At 37.0% G+C, this 20868-nt stretch overlaps 1 protein-coding gene across 2 annotated transcripts in view; it reads right to left on the bottom strand.

The window, feature by feature from the left end:
* LOC148943532 (26S proteasome non-ATPase regulatory subunit 5-like) overlaps positions 1-10877 on the bottom strand; it is a 49470-nt gene extending 38593 nt beyond the window's left edge. For both annotated transcript variants that reach the window (XM_089101006.1, XM_089101005.1), the window contains exon 1: positions 10651-10877. In XM_089101006.1, the coding sequence (XP_088957132.1) occupies positions 10651-10820 (170 nt within the window). In that variant the 5' untranslated portion in view covers positions 10821-10877. The remainder of the gene's footprint in view (positions 1-10650) is intronic.
* Between the last annotated feature and the right edge of the window lie 9991 nt (positions 10878-20868).

Below are 20868 nucleotides of genomic sequence, written 5' to 3' on the forward strand. Positions count from 1 at the left end.
AATCATTGCTGAGAACATAAATTGAGACATTTACTTCAATCTCTGGAGTAACTTGAAGTTTGTTGTGGAAGATGAATATGACCAAGGGGCCAGAACTACTGACCGACTATGGAAAATCAGACCACTTTTGGAAGAAGTTCGTAGAATGTGTACATCTCTTGAAATAGGAGAGTTCAAGAGCTTTGACGAGCAAATGATCCTATTTTCTGGACGACGTTCAATGAAGCAGTACGCCCAAAATAATTCAATCCTTTGGGTTTGAATTACTTTGTGCTAGCTGTTTCATCTGGCTTGGTGTATGACTTCATCATTTACCAGGAGAAGACTAAGTTCTTGGAAGACCTTTAAGTGAGGGGAATAGAAAGTTCTGCCGTATTGCATCTAAGTAAAGGCATCATAGAAGGAACCAGCCTCTTTTTCGACAGGTTTTTTACTTCGACGAAACTTCTTGAAGACCTTGACGCTCTAGAATCAAAGGAGTAGGCACGCTGATGAAGAATCGTCTAGAAGCAGCTCATCTGAAATCTGATGGAGAGCTGAAAGGACTTGGTAGAGGAAGGTCTTTTAGTTTTGTTTGAGAAGACAGAAAAATTGTACTGACCCAATGGAACAACAACAAGGCCATTTTCCTAGCCTCAAACAGTGTTGCCAAATTACCTAAGAAAAAAGTATGGAGGTCAGGGTTTACCTGACCTCCCATGCAACAGACAAAACTATCATCTACTATTACTGACACGCAGACCAAAAAGTCGACTGTGTTGGTTCTTCACCACGTCATTAATCTGGCCCTGTCCAATGTCTGGTTGCTCTATAGGAGAGGCTCAGTCAAACTTGGTCATTCCTGCAAGCAACTTCTTTACTTCCAGTTCAAAGTCGGGAAGTACCAAGCCATTGAGAAAGCTAGGGCAGTTTCAGCCAACCTTCTTGAGTCTGACATTGCAGACGAAGACATGAGAATGGAAGAGGAAGCCGAGTAAAAAAAAAAGAAAGCACTGTCCTTTGCCTTTGGAACTGGAGCCCTCGGTAGTAGCAAAACATCTCCCAAAATTTGATGATACCCTGAAGAATAGTGCTCACTGTCACTACTTAGGTTGTCCAATGCACACAAAAGCCTACTACATCAAGTGTCAGCTTTTTCTTTGCTTTCATGTGGACAAAGGAACAAAACAGTGTTTTACTCTTTTTCACCAATAACTAGTTTTGCTCTCTTTTATATATTACAATATATCCTAATAAAACATCAAGCTGAGACTCAATGTCCAACTGGTTGAACATCACCCCCCACTCCCCCTAAGTCCGTGAAAAAATATTTGACCCTGGATAAATATTTAACAATTTTTTTTCATTGGCGAGTTTTAAATGTGATTGAAATCGATGAAGGAAACCTATTTGGGACCCTGAGTTAATAACTTGGCGTATGATTTGGGAGACCCAACTCCCAAAAGCTTTGCAGAGGGATCATACATGATCTGCTTGCCGTCCAGCCAATAAATAGGGGCAAAGGGACTTTTTCACCTGAAAAATTATGACCTTGGTTTTCCTGGCTGAAATTGCCAGAGAATATGCTTTTGAGAATGCCGGCAGCTTTGATCATCCTTTTGTTGATTTTACTTGCCAATTGGTAGAAAATCTTTAGCAGCATCCCATTTTACTGAATCGTCTGAAAATTCATCTTTTCCAGTAGTGTCACTACTGAAGATTTGTTCACTTAGGAGGACCATAAAGAGCAAAGGGCTAAATGCAGAACCCTGTGGTAGACAAGTATCAAGTTGGGTAACTTCAGAATATTCTTTGTTTACTCTGACTTTTTAGCTGTGATTTGACAGGTAATCAAACAAGAATTTTACTACCTTCTCAGGCATGTCCATGCATCACAGAGTATTGCATTAGATGTATCTATTTACATGATGGAAAGCAGCCTGAAAATCAAATGAGACAATAAATAATGGTTTACCTTCACTTTTGGATTTTCTACTGGCTCCTTCAAAAAGAATGATGTCGTCCACTGGAGATCTATCCTTGATTGAGATTTTGGAAGCATTCTGCTAACTTCCACAAACCATTCTTATCTTCTTTGTACCCTTTTCTCTATAACTTTTCTCAAGACTGGGTCTATTGGATTTATGCAGATTTATGGATATATATAGAAACGTGTCTATTGGATTTTATCTAGGGGTGGATAAGGTTTAGCAGCTGCCACAACTATAGCTTAGTTCCATATTCATGTGAACGTATCTCTTTCCCAGAATGCATTATAAACTGGAAGAAGCATCTTTTGAGAAGCATAACCACTTTCTGCCACTCACTTGTAGCAGAATTCATCTTCTCCTGGAGCTTCCAGCACATTTGCTTAAAAGATCAGTCTCACCCGTTATGACTTTATGATTTGAGAAGGGATTGCAAAAATTGTTGGAAGAGGAAAGTGCTGTACAATCCTAGATTGGGGAAAAAAGAAATACTAGTGTTGTCTCTGGGTAGTACACAAATAGCTTGAATGGATGCCTATTAATACTGTCACGAGTTGCAATTCCAAAAACAAAGACGATTCAATTTGCTCCAGGTATTTCTTGTATTTCAAACCAGATAGTACTGCAATACCAGGCTAATGGAATAGACCAATACAGTATTCATACGTTTTAGCAAAGAGGGGAAAAACGGAAACTTGTTAATCAGCACCTATCAACTTGTCAAAGTTGCTGAAAATTTGAAAGGGCACCATGTCAAAGTATTAAATTAGATTATAAGAACACTGACATTGTATTAGATAGTATGCTGGCAGAACAGCTTTGGAATAAAACCTATGGGGAAAAACTTTCTATTTTAGAATTATACAAGAGAACAATTAATGTTGAAACACTCACAACTTGGGAAATAAGAGCCATTCCTTGATCTAAACTCCCCTAAGTCAAGTTAAATAAATTCGTTTCACTTCAAGTTCACTCCAACATATGGCACAATCCAAGTTTGGCCACCAATTTTGTAAGTCAAATGCAGAAAACTTATTGCTTTTGAAATTATAGCGAGTTGAGAGCCCATATGGTGTGATAATTGTGAACCTTTCTTGTTCAAAAATTAAGTCTTCAATAGAACAGCAAGCTTTATTTCATGAGTTGCAATTCTCCCACAAGCAACTATGGGTGTGAAAATCAAGCAGTTTGTGGTAATGAACTGTAAGTAAGGAGCCACATGGGTCAATAGTAACCAAAACTCTAAAAAACATAATTCTAATATCAGTAGATACATCAAAAGAATCAGCTTACTATGCTGATTCCAAACATATAAGATTTATCAAGTTTCATGTTACCCATCAAAAGTTACAAGCCTGAAACAATTTGCCTAATTTTTGAAATAGGGGGAAAACACCCTGTAAAATTCAAGGAATCTTAATGGAAATCACGCAATCATATTCAGTGTACCAGAGAGCCCTGCTGCAAAAGTTTCAAGCCGCTATGTACAAAAATGTGGAATTTTGCCAATTTTGCCAGAAGACCAATCATGGATGCATGTTTATTTGTTTTTTTTTTTGTTGTTTTTTCCCCAGGGGTGATCATGTTGAAATAACAGTCCTAGAAGACCGGGAGAGGGTGCATTCAAACGGATATTAAAAGTTCTAGTGCCCTTTTTGAGTGACCAAAAAGATTGGATGGCAACTGGGACCCCTCCCACACCCACTTTTCCCCAAAGTTAAATGATCAAAATTTTGGGATAGCCATTTTGTTCAGTATTGTTAAAAGATCAAATAAATATGTCCTTAGGGGTAAAATGACCCCCCATAGTCCGTGGGGAGAGGCATGTAAGTTATGAAATTTGCCCATTGTTTACATGTAGTATTTCTTATTCGGAAGTAGGCTATACAAGCGTTTTCTGGGGGGGGTATGCTTGGGGTGGATTTCTATAGGGAGAATCTTCATTGGGGAGGGAAGTTTCCAGGGGCTGAATTTTCCAGGAAAATTTTACACTGGGGGGATTTGACAGAATTAGTATACAAAATTCTTTTTAATTGTCTTACATTCTCTTTGCCAAATTTTTCATGTGGAGATGTTCTGGGGGAATTATCCGGGGATATTTTCAATGTCTTTTGATTTCCAGAATATAATTTCCATGAAAGTGGGTATTTCTGGAGTGATCAAGAAACCGATTAGAGATTAAAGTCTGATTCATTTGAAAGAATCCTAAGGAGGATTTTTCAGGCTGGATTGTCAGCAAGCAATTTTACGGGAAGGGGGATTTTCAGTGAGGATGGAGCTGTCTGGAGGAAATTTGACAGGGGGGATGGTGTGCACTTTACGTTGTATTAAATTTCAACTGAGTTTTCCGTGGGGGGGGGAATTTTCATAGAGTGAGCCAGATTTACTGGCATTATATGAAAAAGATCAGAAATTAAATTTAAAAAAGCAAGTTTTTTAGCTGAAAGTAAGGAGCAACATTAAAACTCAAAACGAACAGAAATTATTCCATACACAAAGAAACACGGACGCTGTTTAATTAGAATAGAAGCTTTTTAAAAGTGCTAACAGCTTTTAGTGTAAAGAGCAAGGTATTGAGGAGGGGACAACCCTCCATATATGGCATAAATCTTCTAAAATTAATATGCAAATTTCGTTTTAATTCGTCATGTATGGTGAGCCAAATTTGAACCTGCATTAGTTGAAAAACGCTCAGAAACTTAAAGGAAAACAAGTTTTTTTTTTAACTGAAAGTAAGGAGCAACATTAAAACTTCAAACGAACAGAAATTATTCCGTATATGAAAGGAGCTGTCCCGTCCTCAACGCCTCGCTCTTTACGCTAAAATTTGACTCTTTGTCACAACTCTACTATTTAAAACAGTAAAAAACTTTAGTGTAATGACTAAACAAGCAAGGCGTTGAGGAGGGGACAGTCCCTTTCATACAGGCTATGGAATAATTTCTGTTCATTTTAAGTTTTAATGTTGCTCCTTAATTTCAGTTTTGTTTTTGTTTTTTTTATTTTATAACCAAACAAAACAGTATGTTTGTCTTCAATCTCTTCTTTTATCCCTTCAGTGTGCCCACTGTGTGGAGGAATGGTTCTCAATCAAGATCCAAGTACAGATAGAGACTCATACTACAAGGGCTATAAGTTGTATGGGCACTCTTCCTTGTAAAAACAAATGTGTCCTTTGCATCAGAAAAGAGCTATTATAGTAAAATAGGCTGACTAAATGAAACTTCTGTAATATGTTGTTAACAAGAGAATTTCCAAGCCAGAATTAACTCAAAGACTGAAAACACCATCCAGTACCTATATACATAATTCCTCTAAAGATGATGTGAGCTAACTCTAAAAAAAAAACTTCAAAAGCAGTAGAGTACCCCACCTCAAAATGGATATACACATGACTAAACCTCTAGCCCTAATCCAATAAGCACCAGTAAAAGATCTACATTATTCTCAGCATAGACCACAGGTAGCATCAGAATCAAGCAAGCTAGAAAAAATGCAACAAATTTAAACGTTAGCCATTTGATTCAATCTGGTGGATAAACACCCCAAGTGAAGGCAATTAAGACTAGGAAAGCTATCACAACCCTTCTTGATCCCACCATATGGACTTCTGCAACTCCTGAAAAGTGCAATAGCCATCCTTGGCACATCCAAAAAAAAAGTGAAAACGCAGAAACAGATGAGAGATATGATATACCCAAAGAAACTTAGCAAAAGGAAAAAAACATTTTGCACCAGAATAACTTGGAAACATTAAATAGAAAGACAAAGGGGAGAGGATTTTCTCTCTTCAGCAAAACAATGATTCAATACAAAAGGCAAATTTAGAAGGAAATAATAGAGCTTAAATTTCAAAGATCCTCCAATGGAATGTGATTCCTTTAAACTCAATAAAGATTCTGGACTTAACAAACTGGCTGTGCAAAAATAATGCTGACATTGCATGTCTCCAAGAAACAAATCTACATGAGCTGAAGAAGATCATCACTACTGTTTTTAATATAAACAAAAAAGATAGTCTTCCCATGGGACACAGCTACAGGGAGGAGGACCCCACCTCCAATGTTCCAAGTGTTGGTGCGCAGTGCTGAAACCTTGAAATTTAGCTTATGTTTTCAGTCAAATGTATCTTACGTTTCCACATTTATTGGCACAGTGGATAATTTTTTTAGCACAATCTTTAATCCCCCTCTCCAAACTCAAAACCCTAGCTGCACCCGCGGTCTTCCAACTGAAAAGAGGGGGGGAGTCTGTATTTGTAAAAAAAATTATTTATCTCACTCAGCAGTACCAATTAAAACTTACAACCACAATGTGGATGTAGTTGGGGTCATGGTTCACATAAAGAAAAAAGTGGCCACCTTAAAATATGTTTGTTTTATAATCCCAATGGAAGAAACCCATTCTTGACATTTTGTGTCAAGAGCCAACTGGGCAATAACCAATCCTCTGTGGTGATTTTAATACTCTTTTTCACCTATGGGAAGATGTCACTCAGTCAAAGACAGCAGAAAATAATTTTGAAAAAATGATTCTAGAGGTCCCAGATGGTTTAGTCTTTATGCTGTTTGGTATTAAGAACTATCATAGGCAGAGCAATTGCGCTGCCTAAGTAAAGAACAATGTTGGTACAATGTATTATTATATATTTAAAATAGTCAAAAGTGATTGGAAGGCAACTAACACCCCTTCCATGCCCACAATTTCCCCAAACACATCCAATCAAAATTTTGAGACAGCCATTTTGTTCAGCATAGTTGATTTCCAGATAAAAATTATGTTTTTGAGGACGACACTCCTCCACAATCCTCAGGGAAAGGGTTTTAAGTTATGCCCTGGGGGCGTATAAGAGCAATGTTGACACAATGTATAATTTATTATTTTTTTTTTCCTTTAGACCAGGGCACTTTGTATCAAAGAAGTTGTTGCAGAAACTTTGAAAAGGGCCCATTCAATTGGAAATTGGAGTAGCTTGTGAACTTCTTAATAGTCAAAAGTGATTGGAAGGCAACTAACACCCCTTCCATGTCCACCATTTCCCAAAACACATCCAATCAAAATTGGCAACTAACCCCCCTCTTACGCCCACCTTTTCCCCAAACATATCCAATCAAAATTTTGAGATAGCCATTTTGTTCAATGTTGTTGAAAGTTCTGGAAATTATGCCTTCAAGGATGACAACCTCAAAAAGGGCTCATTTGATTGGAAATTGAAATGGACAGTGCCCTTTTAATAGTCAAAAGTGATTGGAAGGCAACTAACACCCCTTCCACACCCACTATTTCCCAAGACACATCCAATCAAAATTTTGAGATATTCATTTTGTTCAACATAGTTGAAAGTTCTGGAAATTATACCTTTGAGCAGGACAAGCCCTCCACACTCTTCATGGCAAGGGTTATAATTTATGCCCTGGACACATATAAGGTTTTCATTGAAATCTTTGTCATAGAAACTTGAAAGTGCTCATTTAATTAGAAATTCAAAGGGCTAGTGCCCTTTTTAATAGTCAAAAGTGATTTGAGGGCAACTAACCCCCCTCTCATGCCCACCATTTATCCAAACACATTCAATCAAAATTTTGAGATAGCCATTTTGTTCAATGTAGTTAAAAGTTTCAGAAATTAGGTCTTTGAGGATGATAACCCCCTCAGAGCTATCTGGGCAAGGGTTGTAAGTTATGCCCTGAGGGCATATAAGATTTTCATAGATAGTGATGTTGTAGAAACTTCAGAAAGGGCTCATTCGATTCGAAATTAGAAGGACTTGTGCACTTTTTAATAGTTAAAAGTGATTGGAGGATACCTAACAGCCCTTTCACACACACCATTACCCCAAACGCATCCAATCAAAATTTTGAGATAGCCATTTTGTTCAACATAGCTAAAAAGTCCCTGCTGATGCATATAAGGTTTTTTTTTTTATAGAGTGTTGTTGTAGAAAATTCAAAAAGGAATCATTTGATTGAAAATTGAAATGGCTAGTGCCCTTTTTAATAGTCAAAACAGATTGAAGGGCAAGTGACCCCCCTCTCATGCCCACCATTTCCTCAAACACATCCAATCAAAATTTTGAAATAACCATTTTGTTCAACATAGTTGAAAAATCCAAAAATATGGCTTCGATGATGATAACCCCCCCGCCCCTCAGGGCAAAGGTTGTAAGTTCTGCCCTGGGGCATATAAGGTTTTATAGAAAGCATTCTTATTCAATTGGAAATTGAAAGGGCTAGTGCCCTTTTTAAAGGTTGAAAGTGATTGGAGGGCAAATAACCCCCCTCTCACATTCACCATTTCCCCAAACACATCCAATCAAAATTTTGAGATAGCTGCTTTGTTTAATATAGTTGAAAGTTCTGGAAACTAGGTATTTTAGGATGAAAACCCCCTCACTGCCATCAGGGCAAGGGTTGTAATGTCCTGGGGGCATATAAGATGTTTATAGAAGGCTTTGTCGTAGAAACTAAAAAAGAGCTCATTTGATTGGAAATTGAAAGGGCTAGTGCCCTTTTTAATAGTCAAAACTGATTGGAAGGCTTGACATTTTATAGTAAAGATTGATGTGGGTACAATGTATTAATACTTTTTTATCCCTTTTGTTTAGACCAGGCACTTTGTACTGAAGGAGTGGTCATAGGAATTTCAAAAAGGGCTCATTTGATTGAAAATAGAAAGGGGTAATGCCCTTTTTAATAGTTGAAAGTGATTGGAGATCAACTAGTCCTCCTCACACACCCACCCTTGCATTTGCCCATAATGTTTAAAAACTAAATGTTGCCTTAATATTAAATCAAAATGCACTGTGTTAATGATAATTCCCAATAAGGCATCTCAGCAATATCCCAAGAATGACTGACAGTATTATGTTCATACTTTTGGTGCTACTTCTGCTCTCAAATCAAAATAGCGTAAGTGTATCCAAGCTATCAAAGAAAGTAAATGGTTTTTATGCAAGTGGTATCAAATTTTCTTTTTCAGGTCAACTAGAGGTCATACCAGTTCAGGGTATATATTTGCACATTAGGGGATGGGGGTAAAATTCAATTTCTGATGTAAATGGGAGGTAAGTTTAAACTTCGCCCCTACCCCCCTAATGTGCAAATACATACCCTGAATGTGTATATAGGGGTTGGGGAAAGATTCATTTCCTACAAAAATGATTATTAGCCTATATTTGGAAAGAGGATAAAACAAGGCATTGAATGGTATATTCACTTTATTTGTAAGTCAAGAATATGATCTGGTAAAAATTTACCTAAGTTTATTTCTGATGAAATTGAGAAGGACATTTAAACTTTACCCCTACCCCACTAATGTGCAAATATAGGTATTTTTTTTTAGTTCATATTACTGACATACAACTAAAGTAAACATACCCCTTGATGCCTCTTTTTATGCTCTTTCCAAATAAAATAATCTTTTTTTTGGAAATGAATTTTACCCCCACCCCTATATATACCAATACAGGGGGTAAATTTTTACCAAATCATATTATTGACTAACAAATAAAGTGATTATACCACTTGATGCCTTTTTTTATGCTCTTGCCAAATATAGTAATCATTTTTGTTAGAAACAAATTTTACCCCCACCCCTATATAGGCCTTTACCAATTCAGGGTATATATTTGTACATTAGGGAGGTGGGGTCAAAGTTTAAACTTAACTCCCATTTACATCAGAAATAGAATTTTCCAAGCCCCCCCCCCCCCTAATGTGCAAATATATAGGGTAAGACACCCAGTAGTTGGCCACCTGCCTATTCTTGGAAAGAATCTTTTATACTATTTTAATAACCAATTTACAATGAGCTGTTTGTATGTCCAAGTTTAGGCAGAATTGTCACTTGTTAGTAAATTCAAAAATAGGAGGCACTGTACAAGTGAAACTATTTGAATTAGTAACCTACTTGTTCAGAAATTCTCAAAAAATTTTTTGATACAAAAATTAAGTTTCTAGGTGGTATAATACAGTAATTAGAGTAGTTTAAATGTCAAAAAGTTTTCAAAGTGATTAAAGTGTCCAACTACTGGGTGTCTTACCCTATACCCTGAATTGGCACATATAGGGGTGGGGGTAAAGTTCATTTCAGACAAAAATGTTTATTATATGCCCTATTTGAAAGAGCATAAAAAAGGAATCAAGTGGTATATTCACTTTATTTGTAACTCAATAATATGATTTGGTAAAAATTACCATTCAGGGTATATATTTGCACCTTAGGGGGGGGGGGGATGTTGGTGATAAAGCTTAAACTTACCTCTCATTTACAGCAGAAATAAAATTTACCCCCACCCCCTTAATGTGCAAATATATAGGCTACCCTGAATTGATCTATATAGGGGTGGGGGTAAAATCCATTTCTGACAAAAATGATTAGCCTATTATATTTGGAAAGAGCACAAAAAAGGCATCAAGTAGTATGATTACTTTATTCATAGCCTAAGTCATTAGTATGAACTGCTAAAAATTTACCCAAATATATACCCTGAAACTGTATATATAGGGATGGGGTTAAAATTCATTTGTGGCAATAATGATTAGCCTATTAGGCTATATTTGGAAAGAACATAAGGAAAAGCATAGAGTTGTATGTTTGCTTCTTTTGTGTCAATAATATGAACAGCAAAAAAATTTACCTAAATCTTACCCCAAAATACTTTTTAAACTAAGATAAATCTTACTTATCTGAAGTTTTCAGGCATGCAAACACATCTCTGAAGTCAATATTAGGAGCATGTTGTCTGAGGTAACCAGCTGGAAGAGCAACAAAAAATGCTTTTAATTGTTCAAGGACATCAATTTGGTTCTTTCCGACGCTAAGTGACTCAAAGAGTCTAGCAAGATCTTCCATTTTTTAAGATTTAACCAGAGAGAGGTCAGTGATAAGGCATTTCAAAAACACTTACTCTTCTTCAGTAGACAGGGTTGACAGAGCCACGTCTCAAGAAAAAAACCATGGCAAGGGTAAGAAAAAAATTCATGTTTGTCCATGTTTTTTACTGTAGCCAAAGATACGAAAAATTTGCTACGGCTATTCGATGACATACCCTTGGTTCACACAGATCCGGTTTTTTTCTCACGCAAAACGGCTCACGCATAACGGTTGAAACGCAAATATGGGATTGAGCAGGAAGCAGAAAAGACTATTAGCTCTATATTTACTCAAGAAAAGAAGTCAAGTATTACTTTTTGGCATTGCTTTGAATTTTGACCTTGTGTATAAATCTCAATGTAAAGTTGCAGATTAGCTACGCCAGCAGTATAGGGTGCAGAGATAGTCTTTAGTAGAGGCAAGATATAAAATAAACAACTCACTTTTTACCTATCCTGGTTCAGTTGGGCAGTACCTCTGCACCCTATACTGCAGGAGTAGGTAACGTGCATCTTAGCCAATCTGAGAATTCCCTTTCAAAGTGGGTCTATCCATTTTTTTTTGGGGATGGGGTCATTTTTATGCTACTACATGTTCAAAAACTACATTTTAAGTTTTATTTTCCGGTACTCTTAAAGGGAGGAATGTTATCTGAAGGTAGTCATTTTTTCTACCTGTCTATACTTCAGCTTAGAATTTTGATCTTGATTTTTTTTTTTTTGAATTTGTGATTTTTTATTGACAACAAACACAAATTTGCCAACAATATCAAAAATTACAATTAAATATAAAAAATGGCAAAACTCACAGCTAGCTTTGAATCTTGTTTTGCCTCTAACTTATGAAAGAAGATCATTATTACTGAAACTGCTAAAATACAATCTGATAGTTTCCACACTTTTCCTCAGGTTTCACGGTTAGTTCAACAATCTCAATTTGATGTTACTTGAAGGTAGTCATATTTTCTACCTGTCTATACTTCAGCTTAGAATTTTTATCTTGATTTTTTTTTTTTTTTAATTTTTGATTATTTATTGACAACAAACACACATTTGCCAACAATATCAAAAATGACAAATAAATAAAAAAAATGACAAAACTCACAGCTAGCTCACCATTGAATCTTGTTTTGCATCTAACTTATGAAAGAAGATCATTATTACTGAAACTGCTAAAATGCTTTATTTTATGTATATTGGTGTTAATACTTTAATTCTGTTGCGTTTGCATTTCAAATACAATCTGATAGTTTCCACACTTTTCCTCAGGTTTCATGGTTAGTTCAACAATCTCAATTTGATGTGAAATTTGTCTTCAAATAAAATAAATTGAATTCAAATAAATTGAATAGATCTTCGTTCATAAAGATGCATTACGGAAGTGCACGGTTTGCATTTTTTTTTCATGTGATAATTCGTCGAATGCGCTGGAATATTTCAACGTATCTCGCAAACCAGCAAAACGTTGAATATTCCGTCATTAGGGAGAAATCGTGAGTAAATGCAAAAACCGTGAGATCGCATCTGTATGAACCGAGAGTACAGCTAGGTTCTGATTAGAAGTAAATAACCGTAAAAGAAATAGGAAACTGCCATAAGCACAATGCTGGTCTCATATTAGGCTAGACCCTCGCGTCCGTTTTCTTCTGGTCGATTTCTTCGTACGAAAAGATAGGCGATTCAGCCGGAAGAAAACGTTTGCTTGAAAAAACGTGGGGGCTCTAAGCTGATTAGATGCGCTAGACTTTCCTACTTCTGTTACGGCCATTTACTTTTGGTTCTGACAGAGCGGGATTCGGATTCATGCCCCGGATCGACTGTTTTGCAACATGGAGATAAAATGGCATTCTGTCGCTAGGTGACGGGAATCGAAAACTGTTGTGATTTCCCTCTCTGCTGATAGAAGTACTGTGGTGCGCAAGAATGAAAATCTGACTGACCTTGTGCCTTGAATAGAACTTAATCGATTCACAACATATGGGAAATACAAAAAAAAGTTATAAATGCATTCTACATTCTATAACGAGTATTCAAATTCCAATCAGGTATGGTTTATTCGTGAACTTCAAATAATAATTTCAAATAACGATAACAAACTTTAAATAATGACAAAAACATTTAAAGTTCCTCGCGAACACACAAGGAGGGATTGTTTCTGTTCGCGACGGTATTTCCCTTCTCTCCCCCTTTCCCTTCCAGCGTCAAGCATCCAAATTTCAAATTCAAATTCATTTAATTCAAAAACAAGACATAGCTCTCGTGGGCAAAGCCCAAATATGATGTCTCTTAGTCATAATTAGCAAAATAAAGTTGTCTGATAAAACTTCGTCATGATAAATACACTAAAGGATAAACACACTTGAGATTGAGAATAAAATTGTCTGATAAAACTTCGTCAGGATAAAATAAACTAAACAATAAAAACACTAGAGATCATTGTAATATTTCACAAAGCTTGGCACAAAGCTTTTACTGTAGCGCATGGTGTTATAGTGGACTGGGTTTAGTTTTGGAACTTTCTCAGCCACTTCCCTGGGGGGACAAGATCTTATAGGGACAAAAGGTGGGGGAAGGAATGATCGGTAGATGGGATGTTGAAGGAGGGTGGAGCCAAATCTTTGGCATAATTTTCCTTGACGAGAAGAAAGGAATTCAAGTTTAAATCCATTGAGGTAAAAGGAGTAAGGTATAGGAGAACCGCCATAATTGATTCGCAGTGATATCTTCTGAACTCGTTCTATTTTATCAATTTCATCCTGGGTAAGGGCAAAGTGCCAAACTGGACAAGCATATTCAACTAAGGGGCGGATGAAAGTGTGAAATATTAGTTTTAGCTTGTCCTTAGGAACTCGAAATTTTTTCAGTGTTTTTAGCATTTGGATTGCGCCGTTAGCTGTTTTTACAATTGGCTTTGTATTTTCCCGCCATGAGAGGTCAGAAGAAATCACCACACCAAGTAAAGTTATTTTATGGATTATTAGCCCGGAAGCAATAGGAGGTTCGAAAGACGGTTGAGTATTCTTAAGAAAAGAAAATGTCGTGACCGAGGCTTTGTCCTTATTCATGACCATATTTACTTCCGCCGCCTCTGAGGCAACTTGGTCGATGAAACCAGCAGCATTGCTGTTCCAATCCTTATATACGATTTACCTTAAGGACAAGTCGTCAAGGTATTTCCATCTGCCTTCCAGCTCAGAAGAATTTTCATTTATCATGATGAGGAAGCCCAGCGGCCTGATCACAGTTCCTTGTGGAATTCCACAAAAAACTAGCAGAGAAGTGGAAAATTGGTCTTTGTACTTCACAGTTTGCTCTCTATTTGTTAAGAAGCTCTTGATGATTTTAATAATAAAGCTGGGTATATTTTTTCCGCCATTTTTTCTAAAAGGATTTTGTGATCAACAAGGTCAAATGCTTTTCTGAAATCAAAGGTTCATCCAGGTGTTTTAAAATAAAATAAATTAAATTAACGAGGTAATGAACTGTCGAACACTTAGGGATGTTACCAAATTGCTTTCGATCAGTTACTTTCAAAAGACATTTTTTCCGCCATGCGGCAACAAAGCTTTCGTATATTCTGCTAAAAACTGACGTAACTGTGATCGCCCGGACACCAGAGAAATCATTAGCTGCTCCTTTCTTTGGAATGGGAGTAATAAACCCTTTCTTTCCATTTCTTTGGAAAATATCCTGTTTTTGTTATATTATTCAAAATCCCTACTGAGTGAATAGGGGATATACCACTCGTGTGGAACCGGGACATACTGATTTACTCTCATGAGAGCCGACACCGTTTCTGGATCCAACTTAATTCTTGGAGGTGTTTTATTCAACCTAAGCAGGGAAAATTGTCTTTCCGCTGCTGGTGATGAATGTGGCAGAGACACAAGTATCTGCATGAACGCTGGCAGCGCACTGAACATGGGGTTGTCACCAGTGTCAGTGAGCTTGCGAAGCTCACACCAAAATGCCCCTGGTTCTTTTTTTACCAAATCACCCAGAGAATCGCGAATAATTCTCAGCTTCCGCCAGTCTCTGTCGAGTTGGTCTATATCAAAACTCACGGTAGCGGAAAACCGTGAGTAAATTCCTACCAAGCTATTTATACGGTCACTTACCGCTACCTTTGGGTCAATGCACTCCAGCTGAACTAAACGCTCGTCACTGGAATCGACCCTTCTAATGATTTCCTCACACAGTCTTTGGTAAAACATGACACACTTGTTTTTAACGGAAATCAACTTGCGACTAAAATCACAGAACGCCAGAAACTTGGGCCCAAAGTAGTCGTTTTCGTAAGGTCTGAGATTGTTCGGGGACCACACATTTATTTTGAAGGGGTCTGTTCTGTCTACAGCTTCCTGTTTAATGAAGTTCAGCATAATTTCCTTCAATGTTGCCTGGACTTTCTTCAGGCTTTGGTGAACCCTGACACTTTCATTTTGAAACTCAAGATTTAACTCGTTCACGACAAGCAATACATACCCCAGAAAGAGGTAAAAAAGACGAAGCCTAACATTCCCAAGTCGCTCATGAATGCTCACAGCTATGGGAATATTATCAGCAACCATACTCTGAAAATAAATTTTTAGAGCATCCCACTGCTCAAACAACCTCTTCACAACTTGCTCCATTGCTTGCCAGCGTGTCTTCGACGGGTAAAGTATTGCGTGTTCAGCAACTTTTACGAACTTCTGACACTCGGCAGATTCACTTTTCCTTTTGGGGCTATAAGCGACAAAATTGCGCACGTCATGAGCAAATTGTACTATTTCAGGATCTAGAACATCGCAAGCGGTGGCCGAACACGGAGCGAAAGAATGGCAAATGCACCCAAAAATGGCGAGCCACGGCACATCTTTTTTTTTTAAACGCAGCCAGGCTAGACCCGCTTGTTTACCGAACATCACACTTGCATTATCAGACACAAAACCAATGAGGTTGACTAAAGGGATATCTCTGTCGCACATAGCTCTCCTTTACAGCCATTTCCAACTTACTTTGGTGAGGGCAAAAGCAGGGGCAGATTTTTTGTTTTGTGGCATGGATAAAACGTTAAAACGGGATACCACCAGATGGCTAATTTGACAATATATATATATATATATATATATATATATATATATATATATATATATATATATATATATATATATATATATATATATATATATATATATATATATATATATATATATATATATATATATTTATATATATTGTCAAATTAGCCATCTGGTGGTATCCCGTTTTAACATTTTATCCATGCCACAAAACATAAAATCTGCCCCTGCTTTTGCCCTCACCAAAGTAAGTTGGAAATGGCTGTAAAGGAGAGCTATGTGCGACAGAGATATCCCTCTCACAAAGAAACATATTAAGAAAACAATTCTTACGGACATCCACCACATGGCTAATTTGGGAGTAAAGTTCATTTGTGATGCAAATGGATGTTATATTTAGATTGAGGGAGCAATTCTGGGTATACATTTGCACATTAGAGGGGTTGTATACTCTGTGAATATATAGGTTCTAATGAATTCATGAATTTCTTAGAAAAACAAGGAAAGAAGTGAAGATAAAGGTTCTCCCCCTGCAAAACGTGTTAACTAGGATTATTCTACATATGGAGTAAGAATCGTTTTCTTAATATGTTTCCTTATGTTCAGCTGGGCTCCTAGGCTTAAAGTACTGGTTGGCTGGTTGGCTAATTTAAAGATTTGTATACACTGTCAAAATAGCCATCTGGTGGTATCCCGTATTTTAAGCCTAGGAGCCCAGCTGGACAAAAGGAAACATATTAAGAAAACAATTCGTACTCCATAATATGTAGAATAATCCTAGTTAACACATTTTGCAGGGGTAGAATCTTTATCTTCACTTCTTTCCTCACTTTTCTAGTTTTTCGAAGAAATTCATGAATTTCTTAGAACCTTTATATTCACAGAGTATATACCCCCACCCCTCTAATGTGCAAACATATACCTAGAATTACATCCTCAGCCTAAATATAACATCCACTTACATCACGAATGAACTTTACTCCCATATTAGCCATGTGATGGATATCCTGGCCGCAGATGTAAGAGTTGTGAGGCAACCATTTTGGTTGCCTCTGGTCCGCTAACCCATTTTGGCTTGCCGTACAGATTGATTTTCTGAGTGACGTCAATTCCATACCATGTGAAAAACAATTCATGTTATATTGAAAAATCCATGTTTTTTATTGAAAAATCCATGGAAATCCATGGCAATTACAAAATCCATGTCAGGGGTTGAAAAATACATGTTTTCATGGATATATCCATGGCGGTGGCAACCCTGTCTGTAGACAAGCACCTATAATCTCTTCAGGCTTAGAACTCAGCATCTCAAAACTGCTCCCCAACGGTTCGTCTATTCTCACAGCTGAAAAAGCTGCAGCCATATACGAGGCTCAAAAGTTAGTTCACGCAAATTCTCCTCCCAGGAAAAAGGCATTTGTATTCTCAGACTCCCTATCATCTCTACAAATCATTAGGAAAATTCAATTTGAAGTCGCAGACAGATATTTCCATCGGTTGCGAGAATTGACAATAGTCCTCGTCAAAGAGGGGATAAAAATTGCTTTCCAACATGTCCCCAGGCACCAGGGAATACGTTTTAACGAGGAGGTTGGTAAACTGGTAAGCCAGGCAATTCAGAGGTCTTCCGGAATCGGCCAAAACTCTGTGTACACCGCCCTTGGGGATACACCGAAGCATAGAAATTTCACTTCACTATAGATCGTTGAAGCTCAAATTTAAAGACTGCAGGGATAATTTGGAATTTCTGAAGATTAAGAGCCAAGCCATGATTCTCCGGAGGAAAGAACACTTTTGGAACAAATATTTAAGCCCTCTTTGTCGCTAATATACATCAACAGCTAAAGCTATTCAGGATTTCCTGTTTAAATGCCCAAAGTCAACATTAATCTCCAAGCTTAAAATAACCACCAAGAAATTCAGATTTCTGGAAGATATAAAGCTGTTGCTAGAAGCAAACCTCCTATCCCAGAAAGATAGATGGATTTTCAAGAGAATGATTGACTTCCTACGAAGTCGCAAAATTTTGTAAAAGATTTTTTTAAATGATAAAAAGAAGGGTCAACAAGCAGAGAAAGGTCCTGTCACAAAAGCTATAGGGGTACCTGCCGAGTATTTATTCTTAAATTGTGGGGATTTGGTAGCAGGACTTTACACTTCCTTTGTTTTGTCCTATGAAAAAGTAAAATGAGTTTTTTCCTTTCTTGGAAGATAAAAATCAATGCCATGGAGCAGGATAAACCAACTTCGTAGCTACAAGGACCCCGAATAATGGGAGCCCAAGTATTTTTTGCCGAAGAAGAAGAAAATGCTTCGGAAATTCTAGCTGACGTTGGATTTTGATTAAATTGGATGTTACGAAGATAAAATTATTCATTTTTAAAACGAATAGCAATTACGTTATTTAACTACAGGTAGAATGATATCACCCTCAAAATTTGAGAGCGTAACCCTCCGTTCAAATGATACTTTACTTTTTTAACTCGAGGTAAATAAACTAGCCGGGAGTTAAATTTTTCTACTCTGTCTTCATCGTGTACTGAGTTAGATTGTTAGATGATTAATAAAATTAGAATTTCTTGTAAATAACTTTTCAAATTGAAATTCTTCAATGTGCTCCGAGAACGATAATAATCTTTTAAATAGCGTACCTTTACAAATAGCTTTTGACTGATATCAGGTTGGAAATTGTTGACGCTATTCCATTTGTAAAGTGTTATCACTTGAACAGTAATAGACACACAGGGGTTTTTACTAGGTCTTCTGCTAGGAATATGTTGGAGCCAATTGTAGTCATATTGACAAGCTTTACTGATAAAGATGATATTATGCGGAAATATGGAAAGCTCAAAGGGTCTCACAAAAGTATCAGTTACGATACTTTCGTAACTGATCGTAACTCGAGACCTAGCGCGTCACCCTTAAGAACTTTTAGTATACGGATATAGTCTACGCGCTTCTACTACTCCGTTAGTGAAAGTGGTAGAAGTCACAGTTATTTCAAAAAGGATTAACATTTGGCTTGAAGCTAAGAAAAATTTGCAAGCGAAAAACTGAACGCGTGTAGAGGATAACTGTTTTAATCCGTTAAAAATCTCTGTTAGTGCGTCTAACGCGATCATCCTTCACTTGCCAAATGAAAACTGATTTTTGTCGTTCGATTTCCTTATGTTATCTCGTTTGTTTCCTTCTTTTGGTTTGAGTGTCTCTTTTGTATATTGATTGTTATATTTATTATGTGTGTGTGTGTTGATCTTCAAATGAATCCATCGATGATTCCTTTTCCTTATTTTTGCTTGTTTCTTATTTTTGCCTTATCTTTCCTTATTTTTTCTCACTTATCTTTGTCTCTATTATATTACTTTTTTCCCCTATCTTTTTTCCTCTTCACTATTCTTTGTTTCAGATGTAGTTGTTTCAGCTATTCTTTTTTGTTTCTCAGTTTCGTGTGTGCACAAAAATGAGTTCAGCCTTACCTGTGTATAGATGCCATAGCTGTGTTGTGACGTTGACAACCTTTGGTCTGGTGAGTTTGGTCGCGGAGTGGAAATAGCATTTACCGTAAGTAAAATAAAAACTTCTTTTGGTGATCACGGTGGTATCAACTCTTTGAGGGAGCGTTTTATTGAGTTACAAAATAATCACTTAGATATTTATAGTACAACTAATAATTCAGTTGGAAGTAGAATTCAGAAGAATAACAATCCTAATATGGCTATTGAAACTAAGTATGTTTCGCAATTAAATGGTTCTGCCTCCTCTAAACGAGATCGTATTTTCTCTTTGCTTCACCTTAACATTCAGGGACTTTTCCCTTCTTTTGATGAGCTGAAATGGATCGTCAGTGGTGAAGCTCCTGATATTATTGGATTATGCGAAACTTTCCTGGATTCAAATAAGGATATGTTTTTAGATATTCCAAGATATAGGAGGGACAGGTGGAACCGGAAACTGATGGTGAGAGGTGGCCTTGCCCTTTATATTGCCGATTGCCTTGCATAAAATGTCCGAAGTGATTTGAGCAGAAATGAGGAAAGAATCTTTGAACCCCTTCTTATTGAGATTAAATCAGGGCGTAAGGATTTAGCTGTGAGTTTGGTTTACAGGTCACCTAGCGGGTCTGTTCCTTCACTTATGAAAATTCTGGAAGAGGTTTAAGACTTAGTCCAAAAGTATCCCTGTGAAGTAATCCGTATGGAGGATTTCAACCTCAACCTGCTGGATCAAAATTTTGGTTCAGCTACATATCTTTTTTTATCAACGATACTCTCTGCGGGAACTCTACCTTCAGTTTGTATACCAGCCCGAGTTACTGAGACACATGCGTCTCATATTGATAATATTTTTTCGTCACTAGATCTATTAGATAATTCGGTGCTGGTTACTGACATTTGTGATCATTTTCCCGCTATTTCCCGATATGAGAGTGCTGATCAAGCGTAGGGCATAGCACCACCAACTAATCTCCAATTTTTTTGTTTTGGTATTACTGAGCTGAGTCAACATAATTCTCGTCTGATTGATCAGCCATGGGATAGTTTGATGTCTGAATCGGATTTTAACCACTCCTTTGATTTATTTTATGATTTAGTGAAAGAAGGTATCCTAGAAGTTTGCCATCAGAATCCAGCGCTTCATACTTTGAAAATTATAGCACCGCTAAATCCGTGGATGACTCCAGGTCTCCATAAAATGTGCAAAAGGAAAAATTATTTGTGGAAGCTTTATAAGGCTTTATCATCTACAGCTCATCATCAACAGTTCAAGGCCTATAGGAGTATATTTAATTCTCTGTCCCGGAAGACAAAGTCTTCCAGCAGTTTTGGTCTTCAAAAACACAAAACAAAACCATGTGCACTGTGAAAAAGTTCAGATTGGAAATTGCCTCAATTGGTGAGACATAGACATTTTTTCTATATTCTGTGATTTTTCCCATATTGCAAAGACCTAGAGTGTTCATTAAAT

The sequence above is a fragment of the Artemia sp. Qi Xiang Cuo genome, chromosome 15, assembly GCF_049724085.1.
Source record: "Artemia sp. Qi Xiang Cuo chromosome 15, ASM4972408v1, whole genome shotgun sequence".
Classification (NCBI taxonomy): Eukaryota; Metazoa; Arthropoda; class Branchiopoda; order Anostraca; family Artemiidae; genus Artemia; species Artemia sp. Qi Xiang Cuo.